A 13,324-nucleotide genomic window follows, 5' to 3' on the forward strand; every position below is an offset into this window, starting at 1 on the left:
CAGTCATATTTCTAAACTCAAGTGTTAGTCATTCACCAATCTGCCACTGTGAGGCCTTTACAGAATAGCAGTGATTAGTCTTACCTGTTGTTATTGTGTTTAATCATTAGTGTTTCCAGTCTCTGTAGGAAAATAGACCCCCTCCCCAAAGTGCTATAATACATTAAAGACTAGCTGATTCATTGTTGATTTATCCTTAGAATGGGGGGGGGGGTGGAAAAGTAGTTCACTGTAAAACTGAATAGACAAAACAGTTAATATCGAAATAGATTTTCTTAACAATGAAGAAGTCATGCTGCCTTTACCATTGGACATGGAAGAGAATCCTGAACTAGCTGCTTTACTGGAAAGGGACAATTCTTTGTCTTCTTGCAACCTAGGCCCATGTCCTCTCCCACTCAATGATTCTTTTCCCCTCCTAAATATTTTGCCCTAACCCACTTCCCTTTTGAAGTCCCACTGATCATCTGGGTAAGCAGTAGCATAACAGCTTCAGGGAGAGGAGTGAAGATCCTTTTCTCCCTTCCTGACTAAACAACAAAGCTCCAGTGCCTGGTGTGCTGAGTAGCCCCCAAAGCCCTTTAGAAGTGCAAGTTTTCCCAAGGGCTACTGGCATATTTCATCTTACTGGTTCACTACGGTTTAAAATGTGGCGTTAGTTTTCAAAGGTACTTTGTGCTCTTTCAGTGAATCTACAGCATATTTTAAAGACCATCGGTTATGTAAAAAAATTAAGTGTCAAGCATACTGCAGAATTTTGAAGGATAAGTTTTCACTGTCACATGTTGAGATGGACTGAGCAGACACATTAGATTATGGTGGTCATCTAGTAGATGTGGATCTTGCTCATTTTTGTGACCAATAGGATAAAATATACTGTGGCACATTAGAGAATAATATTCAGAAGCCCAAAATTTTCCCATCTATTTTTGATGTGGTTAAAATTAGAGAGATAAAAATTAAGAGGACAAAATATGAATTAGTGCACACAGCCACATATTCTGTATTTTCTGTTAGTGGGAAATTTGAATACTTTGTGCATTTGCTAAATATATTTTAAATGTTCAGAAGTAAAGGAATAAGGATGGTTCTCTGTCAATGCTATTCAGGCATTTTTGAGGGTTGTTAATTCCAGTAGAATGAATTTAACCAGATGCTTAACTCTCATCAAAATTATTGTGCCTTACCTAGTCTGAATCGTGACCTATAAATTTAATGGCTTTGAAATTTAATTACATAATCTTTATCATGACTTTTACTATATTAATACCATTTGTAAAATGTAAAATATCAGAAGAAGATAACTTTTGCTCAGTTTAATAATTTAACTTGAATGTACCTTAGAGAATCACTCTGTTCCAAAAATACTTTCTACTGCTTCAATATTTAATAACCTTAAAATATCTTCTCTTAGATTTTGTTGAGTTCATATGTCCAGTTGGGAATTTCAAGGTGTCCTGGCCCTTTAACTATTTGAAATTATATAATTTTTACTCAGAGTAGTGTTTCTTACTGGTTGGAGCATTAGGAGAACCTGGTAAGCGTAGAAATTGGCTGAGTATACTGTTCACCCCTACTAAGGCCATCTGTTCAAAAGAACGCTCTAGTTGGTCTGTTCATTAAATATTTACCTACACAATCATATGGGAGTTTTATTTTGGGACAGAGTTAGGCATGACTAGATATCTCAAACAACAAGTTGCTTCATTCCACTCCACATATCTGACTGGGCTTGGTTTACATATACACAGTGTGCAAACCCTGTGGGTGGTTTCCTGTTTTGATAGGAAATTTCAGGATGAAGCTGTCTCTTACTCCAAAACACTTACCATATATCTTGTTATTCACAAGAGGGAGTGCAGAAAGCAAAAATATAAACAATAAAGGTTTGGGGAAATTGTTGTTAGCTTCATTAATTGTATTTTTCCTCACCCAAAAGTTTGAAGAATGATGGCAGGATGTGAGGAGAAATTTAAGCTGTAATATAAAAGAAAATGAGTTTGTTGGTTTAACTTGGGTTCCATGAAAGTTTAGTCATGACTTTGAGACCCATTACTTCCATGTCATTTTCTCTGGAAAGTTGATACAAAGCTTAAACCAAAATCCACAAACAACCCTGGTTTTCTCAAAAGGGACTTCCCCCACTCTGCTGAACAACTGAACGACTGCTATAAGGGCCTGGCACATTCTATGGTATGACCATACTTGGATACTGTGTACAGTTCCAGTTGCCACCTCTAAAAATGGCATTGTAGAATGGAAAGGGTGCAGGAAATGACAATCAAAATAGTCAGCCAGCTAGAGCTAATGTCATGAGGAAATGTTACAACATTGGGCCTTTTTAATTTGGAAAAAAGTGAGGACCTGATTAAGGCATATAAAATTATGCATGTATTGGAGAAAGTGGGTAGAGAGACGTTTTTCTTCTTGTCATAGTACATGGGACCAGAGTCATCCAAATAAGCTGGATTTTGGAAGACTGATGGCAAAAAGAAGTACTTTTGCGCACAACACATATGGGATACAGTGATGCTACAGGATATAGTGATGGTCACCAACTTGGTTGACATTAAAAAGAGGGTAGACAAAATCATGGAGGACTATCCATGGCTAGTAGTGATGATGGCTGTGTGTCAGAGGCATAGCAGTGTCTCTGAATTGCTGGGGAACACGTGGGGAGACTACTTACTACTTTGCTCATGTCCTTCTTATGGGCTTCCCATTAGCGCCTGGTCACTGTGCAAACAGGATGCTGGACTGGATGGGCCTTTGATCTGATCCAGAAGGGCTCTTCTTACATTCAATAACTTTCATGAAGCAGAATTCTCCTTATTTCATGCTTACAAGTGACACTGGTTTAAAAGGAAAAACAACAACCCTGAAAGCAAATAATGCTAGCAATTTATATTGAAACTACTTTAATTAACTAGCCTTATTAGCAATGCTAGTGCAGTGTTCCAACAAGACCTTCCCATTTAATTCTAAAACTATTATATGTGCTGTCCTTATCTTAAATACTGCTTGCAGTTTGAAAAGAATGCTGCATGTGCATAAGAATTCATAAGCCTCATAACAATGTGACATTTAAACTCTTACTTTTATATTCATGCTACTCTTAACATGTTTATACAGTACTTATTTAACAAATTATACAGTACAGACATTTTAACAAGCACCATGATAACAAGTGGAGAGATTACAAAGGATGAATTCGTTCTAAAAATGTGTGCTGGCATATGTGAAAACATAGCTTTTAGAAATGTAATTATTTCTCATTCTTTATAATGATAATTGGTATGCTCAACATTTTTCATGTTACATGATAACAGTGATGCTGAAGAGTTTCAGTTAAACGCTGAGGTCAGTAAAATACTTGTACAGTAAAATACTTGTTCAAGGAAATATATATTCTGTATGTATAATTCATTTGTCTACAACACTAACAACAGTATGAATGAACAATGATACCTGCATATTATTATTTTGAGGGGTATTTTATAATACTTGGGAGAAGGAAGATTTCTCTCAGCAGTAAAATACATTCTGGCACACTTAGAGCGAACATGTGGGAAAGGCCCTTTTTGCGACTCAAATGCCTGGTTCATACAGTCATATGTACAAGCAATTTGTCTGCACATGAAGCCCCTTTGCTCATCACTTTGCAGAAGCTGTGCTCAAACCAGTAAGCCTCTAGTTAACTATAGTTTGTCCAAACCACATTGGCTGACAACTTGCTAGGGTATTAAACTGACTTCAAACCACGGCTTAATTTTGATCCATGTGGCCATAGTTTCCCAGTTTGGATAAAAGAAAAAACATGATTAATTAGAGATGTATTGGTTTAATCATGGCTTGTGGGAAAGGAAAGGAGTGAAGGGGCTCACTAAACAAACAATAGTCTGTACATAATACCTTACTATGTAGTATGTTGTGTTGCATGCAAAGAGAAAGACAGATAAAGTGACTGCAGAAACTAACTGCATTTGTATTCCAAGAGAGTCTGTTGTCTAGAAAAAAAGATTTACCGGTCGTTCAGATATTTGATTTGATAGTGTTGAGTGTAAAGTCTCTGCATAAGCAACAGATCTCAGTCTGTTTCCAGCAAAATAGAATAATAGATAATATAGTTTGAAAAGCCTCTCTGTCAGTGCAGTCCTGACCTATATTTGTTTCTTTTCCTAAGGATTTCAGGAGCTTCCATTACTTTAAGCATGTGTGTATCATTCTGCCTGAAAGATGTGAAGGCACATTGGGAGAATAAACCATCCTTTCTTTGTTCATTAGCACACCTTAAAATGTTGCTGTTCCAAGTGTTTGGGTTACTTGTGAAGTCAGGTTAGTCCTGAATGCACCACAGCTCCACAGTGTCCCTTGTTTGTTTGTTTTTTACATTTGGAACTGACAGCTATAAAGATCTCAAACTTCTTCCTATAAAACTCATTAATTCATCATCATGGCTCATCAGCAGTTTTATTAAAGCACCACCACTTAGAATAACCTAATTCAAACAATCATGATGCCATAGGCAAGCTGAAGAGAACCCACAATGATAATTTACTTTCACAATAATTCAAAAAATATGAATTTCAAAACATTTGGCAGTGAGCTCACGGAACATGTTTCTTAACTATTGAATAAAATGTTAAATATCTGATTTAACATTTGATGAATATGAATACATGCAAAGGGGCATAGGAAGTTGCCTTATAACAAGTCAGGTCATTGACTAGCTCAGTGACTAGCAGCAGCTCTCCAGGGTTCATGCAGGAGTCTCTCTCAGCCCCACCTGGAGATTGAACCTGGAATCTTCTACATGCAAAGCAGATGTTCTGCTACTGAGCTACAACATCCATCCCTAGTAGGACTCCTGAATAGTCTCTTACATGTTCAGTTTTAACATAGATACTGTAGTTCTGCTAACACAATTCTGTTTGACTTGCGCATTGTATAAATCCGATAGAATTGTATGAGAGGCAAATTTAGCAATGAAGACTGCTAAGGAAGGATTAAAAATCAGGTGTGGTGGCACCACCTGACATCCTAGACAGTTATTGGGTCCCCAGTGCTCCAGCAGAGCCCACTGGGTTGACACTTGCTGTGGGCCTCCATATCAGGCAGCTAGGTCTGCAAACCTCTTTTTTAATTCCCCCAGTGCCCCAGAATAATATTACATCAGGCTCTCCTGCTGCTGCTACCTAATAAGCCCATGAGAGGTAGTATTTTGGTCCTCAACCTTGAAACGAGCTCTTACAAATAAAACCTTCAGTAATATAATACTTTATTGTAACTCTAAGGTAAACACAATTCAGAATACTCTGTTCACTTCTGGCCACACTGTCTCAAAAAGTACATCATAGAGCTGGAAAGAGGAAAGGAAATGATAGTAAAAATTGATTAATAGATATTAGTCACAATAGTTAAATGACTGCTCCACATTCAAAGGCAACTTCTTAAACACCAATTGTTGAGTGTCAGACAGTGGGGGCCAGCTGTTGCTGTCATACAGCTTTTGTAAGAAAGCACAGAGGTATCTGGCTGGCCAGTAAAGGCCAGGATGCTGGACTGATCTAGCAGGGCTCTTCCATGTTCTTATCTCTCAACAGGAATGCTCTTAGACCATTTGAAGTAGTTTTAGTTTATTTTTAGTTTCTGAATCTAGTATCAACATGGAACTCTGTGGGCTGTTTGAATCGGTGAGAAAAATAAACCTCTGGTTTCCATAAATGCATTGTTCTCATGGACAATAATGTGTTAAGTTCCTGAGTTTTGATAACTGGCTACAGCTAAGTATGAAACTTAGGAGAACTGATAAATCTTTTGCAATTGGGTGCTGGTGGATTAGAACTTTTGGAGCTAAATTAGCATCTTAGCAATTTATAGTCCAATTAAAGTCCAGTTCTATCCATGTTTATTCATAATTAAATTCTATTAGATTAATGGTGTGCATATTTACTCTGAATATAAGTCCTACAGAGTTCCAAAGGAGTTTCTCCCATGTATGTACTCAGGATGGGATATTTAATCCCAAGTAACTGTGTTTTGGTTTGCAGCCTTAATTCAGCATTGGTGGTGACTTAGTGGGCAAAATTATAATTAACCAAGTGCTTTTAAAAAAGAAGAAGTTCACCCATTAATTATACCTTAATGCCTAAATAATATTGTGCCAAATTGCATTGGTAAATGTACTTCTGAAATTACCTCAGTATGGGCTGCTTTACTCCCTGCAAAGAATATAAACCTGCACACAATAGTTTCTACATTTTCTGCTTTAGTTTCTAAATATGATTCCCCTTTCCCCCGATTGACTAACATTCATAACTCTAAATCCTTGGCAATGCAGTCCCATATGTGTTGACTCAGAAGTGGGACTCACTGCAGCCTCTTCACATATTAATCTCATGAAGGGGGTCCACATGTAGAACAGGGCAATGGGGCCACATGGCTGGGCCTTTGCCTGAGGTCATGTGGCTTCTTCATGTGGCTCATGCATACATGCATACCTATCCATAGAGACCTCTGCATGTGTAAGCTTCCACAGGAACTGGGACCCTTGTCATGCGGGTTTCCATCTCCCATGGAAGTCTACATAATCTATGCATGTAAACTTCCCCTGCTCAATATCAATGAATGGAACTGGGGCAGGTGGGTTACAGCAAGAAAGGTCTCATGACCACAGGAACAGGGTCAGCAGTGCAATCCTGCTTTACCTTTCTACACATGGATTCCCTTTGTGTGATTAACACATGAAGGGGACTTACCTTTATTTTCCTGTCCTTCCAAAGAAGCCCAGAGTGGCAAACAACTAGTGATAAACCAGTGCAATTCTTTCAACAGCAGGGTAACATGTTGGTAATACCCTGCTCCAGTGAACAGTTGAGCTATTCCCCCTTTTTACTGGTGCTTGCCAATCTAAACAATCTTTCCATATTGCTGCATTGCAAATTTAAGCATGGGACCTGGGTGCAAGAAAATCTGAAGCAGAAGGAATAAAAGAGCAGGCAATGTTAGGCCAAAACAGAAATCAATTAGCCATAATTACTGGTAGTCATAGGAGAATGCCATCAGTGTTGACAGCTGCTTTGATTTCACAGTTTTATATCTTATCTTTAATCCTTTAATCTTTTGTTGGGCAGCATGCAAATAATGGCATCAAATAAGTTGGAGCCAGGTTGGGGGGGGGGTTATTTCTGGCCTGAGACAACCCTGGAAAGGACCAAACTTTGTGGCTTTGGGGTTTCCTCTAACATTACCCATGCCTAGGCTCTGGAGCAAATTAAATGTCTTGCAGATACATCCATCTCTGTCTAAATGTGTGGCTTTGCAATCAAGCAAAGAGATCTGGTTGCCCCATTTTAAAGAGCTAGAAAAACTGAAGGAATAATGATCAAACCTACCAGGGGGGCTGGGGCACCTTCAGGGCTTCAAATCCTCCACTCAGCTGTAATTTCACAGGGTGTAACTTTGGGGGGCCATCACTGCCTGTCAACCTGACCTACCTCTCAGCGTTGTGCAACTAGAAGGGGTGTGTGGGGAGAAGAACCACATACACCACCTTGAGCTTCCTGTAGAACAGATGTGGGATTTACATGCAAGCAGAAGGAATGCAAAAAACCCCTTTTCCAGAGCAGGGATAAAAACTCTTCCATAAATGGCACTCTTCCCTTGTCCACACACACACACACACACACACACACACACACACGTGCTTGGATTTAGCCATCCAGGTGTTTCATGTACTTGATAGTATTTACTTGTGAGTAGAAGGCAGGCACCAGAGCAGTCCCCACCCCCTCACTGAAGAGATCTCAGCCTCCATCCCTTACCCCACAATAAATAAGGCAAACTTCCCACTTTGCATAGGCTGCTCCATAACCAAATCCCTTGTGCATGTAAGGTGCCTCAAAGCCAACTCTACTTGAGAGCGAGCGGAGGGGGAGAAGTAATCTGGGACATGATTGGAAGGCAGAAAACAGCAGCAGGAGGAGCACCCCATACCAATTGTTACGTCACCCAATGGTGCCAAAGTACCCAGGTTGAAATCCTCTGCCCTAGGGAAAGATTAGAGCTGTAAGTCCAGACTGCATTTAGGTTTAGTGGTGTTTACTAGCTTGTAAGTGTGCTTGAGACTTAAGCTTACAGAATGTTTGCATAGTACTCCGATACTGTTACCACATAAATATATCTGTTTTTCTTAAAATATGGACGTTGAAACTCTTTCAATAAAACACAAAGCATTTTGAAGACATGCTCAATTGCCATGATCATCAGACACACTGCTTCTGCCATCTACCTTTCAATCATTAATCAGTTGTTCATACGTGTGCAAAACATCTAGTTGTGTACTGCTGTGCAAAAAATGCTGGTTTCTGAATACCTCTTCTTAGGATCTAAGATAAGAAGCTTGACTTTTTTACATGTTGAGTCACTTTTCCAGCTTTATTCATATACATTATTTATAAGCAGAGCTGTGGAAACAACACATCTACAGTGGCGCCTATATTTAGGTTAACACCCTTTTTCGAAAGGCTCTCTGGAGACTGTTTCTTTTGAAAAACACTACTTTCTTTTTTCCCTGTTCTTTTTTATATCTGCTCTTTGATATGAAACACTGAAAGTCCCTAGCTGCTATTGCACAAATACCAAGGGAACTATCAGATAATTTCTAGAAGCATGCAGCATTTTTAGAGAGCTGATTATACATATCACAATATTTTCCTTGCTGTGTTAGATAGGGCAGTCTCACCTTGAATATGAGTGAATGACGCACATAGTAAGAGGGAATAAAATTGGCAATATTAACAGAATTGTTGTGAAGATGTGTGAATTAAAAAAATTAGCTTATTATTATTCTGGAACATTAGAAATGAGACTTCTCAAACCAAACATAATTTTTAAAGGAATACTAATGCAAAACAGCTAACTCTTGGGACTTTCCTTTGGTAGCATTAGTATAGTGTTTTTTATCTGACTAAATCTCTATTAAACCTCCCAAGCCTGACTACAAGTTGAGGGGGCCCTGAGCAAAGTGCCCTTTAGTGGTCTCCAGTTGGTAAGTGCTAGCACACTACCCTGGCAGTGTTGGTGGGCAGCAGTAATTCTCCCAAGCAGCATCAGGTGACTGTGGGACTGCCACTTTAATTTTCTGCAATGCCATAAAATGATGCTGTGATGGGTCATTGTGAAAACTGAGAATGGCAGCTAGACCCAGCTGCCTAGTGTTTAGAGCACTGTGGCAGAGTTTAAAAGGGGCAGGCAGGTATTAGTGGTGAGCCCTGCCAGATTGTTGAGCTGATAACACTGACCCTGAGCAGGGGATTGGACTAGATGGCTTACAAAGCCACCTCACATTTTTTTATTCCACTATTCTATAATAGATATAATTTGATTGTCTTTGAAAAGCTGTCCCCCCCCTTAAATTCATATGGACCCACAATTTATCTCATTCTTTGTGCTTTCACCTGATCATAACTTTCTCTTAAGCTGTTTCCCTTTCTTCTGTGAGATGTCAGCTTAACTAAGATTGCCATCTGCTGAAATTTACACCCATTTCATAAGCTATACTGGAGGTACAGTTGCCAATGGAGATATATTGTGTGGATGCCAAACCACAGTTAGTCACTGGTATGAAATTTTGCCCAGGTTGTTCAGTTCAAACCATGCCAGAATTTCTTCTGGATGAATCTGCCTAAACTTGGTGGATGTACTTTATACAAGCTGCAAAAATTGCATCCAACTTGTGAATCAAGCTTCAGTTGTCTGATGTTCAGATCACGGGTGGGAACCTGAGGCCCAGGAGCCAGATGTGGTCCTGCAGTCCTCTTTTATTTGGCCCTCAGAACTGTCCCCAAGCCATACACCCTCTCCCTTGGCAACACTCCTCACTGGCTCTGCAGCCCAAGTGTTTTTTGCCTGTCTGGAATGCGTGTTTGAACATTGATAGTGTCTTTTGCTTGTCTGGATAATGGAGAGAGGTGTGTGTGTGTGTGTGTGTGTGTGTGTTGGAACTAGCCTACTGTACAAAGATAAAATTTATTGTTCCTCTGCCTACTTTTGCTTCTGAATCAGTTCTCACTGAACTGTGATGCTTGTGTTCAAATGTTCTAGTTTAGATAACTAGTTCAGTGTGTTAGTACCAGCATATAAAGCCCTAAATGGCTTTGGACTCAAGTACTCACACTAGCCTATTTCCATTTTAAAAAAATAAATAAATACCAGTTTTAGTAAAATATCAGTTTAGACCTATGGCAAAAGTCATTTGTCCCCTGGCAGTCTGTTGTGGAGGGAGAGGGTTGTTAAAGAAGTGGCAGAAAGGTGGTAATCTGCACATTTTTTACTTTTGCTCATCTGCATGTAGCCCTCAATGGATTACCCCAGGCGACTGTGGTTCCTAAAAGAAAAAAATGTTCTCTACTCCTAATGTAATAGTTTTATAATCGTATTAGTTATATCTTCTAAGCATGTGCTTTTACCTGTTGTCAGTTGCTAAGTTACCGTATTTTTCGCCGTATAGGGCACACCGGCCCATAGGGCACACCTAGTTTTTTTTTGGGGGGGGAATAAAGAAAAAACATTATTTCCCCCCCCCCGGCGCGGGGCTGGGGCGAGGGAAGCCCGAGCTTCCCCCGACCCCAGCCCCCAGAACAGGCTGCTGTCCGCAAGCCTAGGGAGCCCGGCGTTAACTCCTGCTGGGCTCCCCAGGCTTGCAGAGAGCTGCCTGAAGCCTGGGGCACGCTGCTCAGTGCACCCCAGGCTTCGGGATGCAAGTTGCTATCCGCAGGGATGCTATCCGCAAGCCTAGGGCTCCCCAGGCTTGCGGATAGCTTCCTGAAGCCTGTAGAGCAAGAGGGGTCGGTGCGCACCTACCCCTCTCGCAATCCAGGCTTCAGCGAAAGCCTGCATTTGCCCCATAGGACGCACACACATTTCCCCTTCATTTTTGGAGGGGGAAAAGTGCGTCCTATAGGGCGAAAACCTTCACTGCAGAATCTGCTTGTTTGCAAAATAGAGGGGAGAATCACATTTACTATACTATAATGTTCACTGAATTGAAATCACATCTAATTCATATATTGTATCTTTATACATATGTATTCATACTAGGCGGCTTGGGGTAACTTGGAGGTTTGGAGGAATGCAAAACATCTTTACTAAAAAAAATAATGACAAGGCAACCCCAAATTGAGGTGTAACCCCCGCCCCAAGAAAACAGTCCAGTGAGCATGCCCAGTAAGCTTAGAATGCTCACTGACTGGTGGTGTAAGGGGAAGAAAACCATGGGAAGTAGTTGGAATCCTGAACAACTCCACATTGCAACCTTTTGTTTTAGAGCCCCATCACTGATTCTCTCCCCTCTATCCTGCTGCAGAGAAGCCATTTCTCCCAACAATATGTATGATGTTTTCAACAGGCAATCACCACATAAAGATGCTGTCACTTAATGGGCAAGGGTGGATATAAATGAACGGACTTTCAAATTTGGTGGAAGCAGACTCCTTGCATTTGTTCTTCTTTATAAGCTTCATAATTAGGTTACAAAAAAGACTTGTCTGGTACCACAGATGAGATACCAAAGCTGCTTTACTTTCTAATGTCTAGGTAACTGTTAACTATACTTGCTGGGAGAGTTGTCATTGGGCAAGTCTGGGAAACTTGTCAACAGGCAATGAGTCTTCTCCCCGACCTTGTGAAGTGCCTCTGGAATAATCAAATTTGTTATAGGTCTCCCACTTCTAAGTTATTTGGAAAACTGCCATCTATTCTCAGCATAATATCATCACTTTGATTGCCTCTTATGAAATACTCCCCAGACTTTTCAATGTTTTCATTGAAGACAAGCACATTTTAATGCCGGGGAAAATATCAACCCTCTTTCTCTCATTTTGCTCTACAGACAAAACCTGTTGCATTTGCAGTCCGGACAAATGTTAGCTACAGTGCAGCCCACGAGGATGATGTACCAGTCCCAGGCATGGCCATCTCATTTGAAGCGAAAGATTTTCTTCATGTTAAAGAAGTAAGACAGCTTATATTGCAATTATAGCTGTGATTGCAGTAATATAAAGTATGCTGCTTTATTTACACTGGATGGAATTCAGCAAGACTTTACATATGATAGAGACTGTGTGCCACTCTTCCTTTCTCATTTTCATTTAAAAGTAATGTTTATACATCATGAACAAACATTTGGGTTCCCAGCTTGCAGCCGCTTTGCCTCATCTCTGCTCCTGCTGCTGCCGTACAGCTATGAGCTAAGCCATGGTTTGGCATAGCATTATGTCCAAACCTGGATTTGTGGTTTGTTCCACTCCAGACAAACCATGAACTGTAGCCAAGGGTTTTGTTTTGTTTTTTGCTACAGTTCGTTGTTTGTCTGGAGATAAAACATAAGCCTAGGTTTTGGATATAATGCTAACCAACTCCATAGTATCAGCAGGAAGAGAGGAGGAGCAGAGTAGACATGATATGATATTCTCTCCAGAAAACCACACATTTGCCCATTCGCACTAAGCCATGGTTTGTACAAACTGGGTCAGTTTAAATGCTGCATTGCCTTTGCCGTTAGTAATCAGAAGATTCAGTGAATTGCTTTTGTTTCGTTTTTTCTTTTTCAGACTGTAAGCTAAAGTGCTACATAAATGTTTCTGTGACACTTATAGTAGACTTCTAAGTCAATATACCTTTGGTGTCCATGCAGTTTACCGCGATAGCAGCAAATAAGAGATAATGTCTGCATAAAGTGATTGAAATGGCTAACTTGTAGATAGTAATACATCTGGATACTCTTTTAGACTAGCCAGATTTTTACTCAGGAAAGTAATAGCCATTTAAAGCAGATATGTAATATTCTATTAAAGAGTCTTTTGTGGTTTGAAGAAAATAAAAATGTTAGCAAAAGAAAGAGTATTTGGAAAGAGTATTTGTATTTGGCTGTGTAATGATGAACAAGAAGTATAACAAATTGGCATTTTTCCTTAACCTAGTCTGATAGCAAATAAGGAGTAACTCCTTCCTTCCTTCCTTTTTAAATGCAAATTATGTCTGGTATGCACACCAGTCTTTTCTGAATAAATCACAAATGGTTGTATCCCTTCTGAAGGACAATTCTCTGCAGTTATAATGCTGTTGTTGAAATACTGCCACTCCTTCCCGTCTCTTCATATATTTTCTTCTCTTTTCTTTTCATTTCTTGCTTTGATTTTTTTCTCCTCCTTATTGTTATTTCTTTTTGTGCATTATAAAGTGAGAATGAAGCAATTACAAAAAAATGTGGTATTCTTTGTTAATCCTACTCAGATATGATGCATTGAAAATAATGGACGTTACT

At 39.7% G+C, this 13,324-nt stretch overlaps 1 protein-coding gene across 10 annotated transcripts in view; it reads left to right on the forward strand.

Moving 5' to 3' along the window:
* Positions 1-13,324, forward strand: part of CACNB2 (calcium voltage-gated channel auxiliary subunit beta 2) — a 125,600-nt gene that overhangs the window by 87,123 nt on the left and 25,153 nt on the right. For all 10 annotated transcript variants that reach the window (XM_083405751.1, XM_083405754.1, XM_083405753.1 and 7 more), the window contains one exon: positions 11,891-12,013. In XM_083405751.1, the coding sequence (XP_083261877.1) occupies positions 11,891-12,013 (123 nt within the window). The remainder of the gene's footprint in view (positions 1-11,890; positions 12,014-13,324) is intronic.

The sequence above is a fragment of the Podarcis tiliguerta genome (assembly GCF_965153285.1).
Source record: "Podarcis tiliguerta genome assembly, chromosome: 12".
Classification (NCBI taxonomy): Eukaryota; Metazoa; Chordata; class Lepidosauria; order Squamata; family Lacertidae; genus Podarcis; species Podarcis tiliguerta.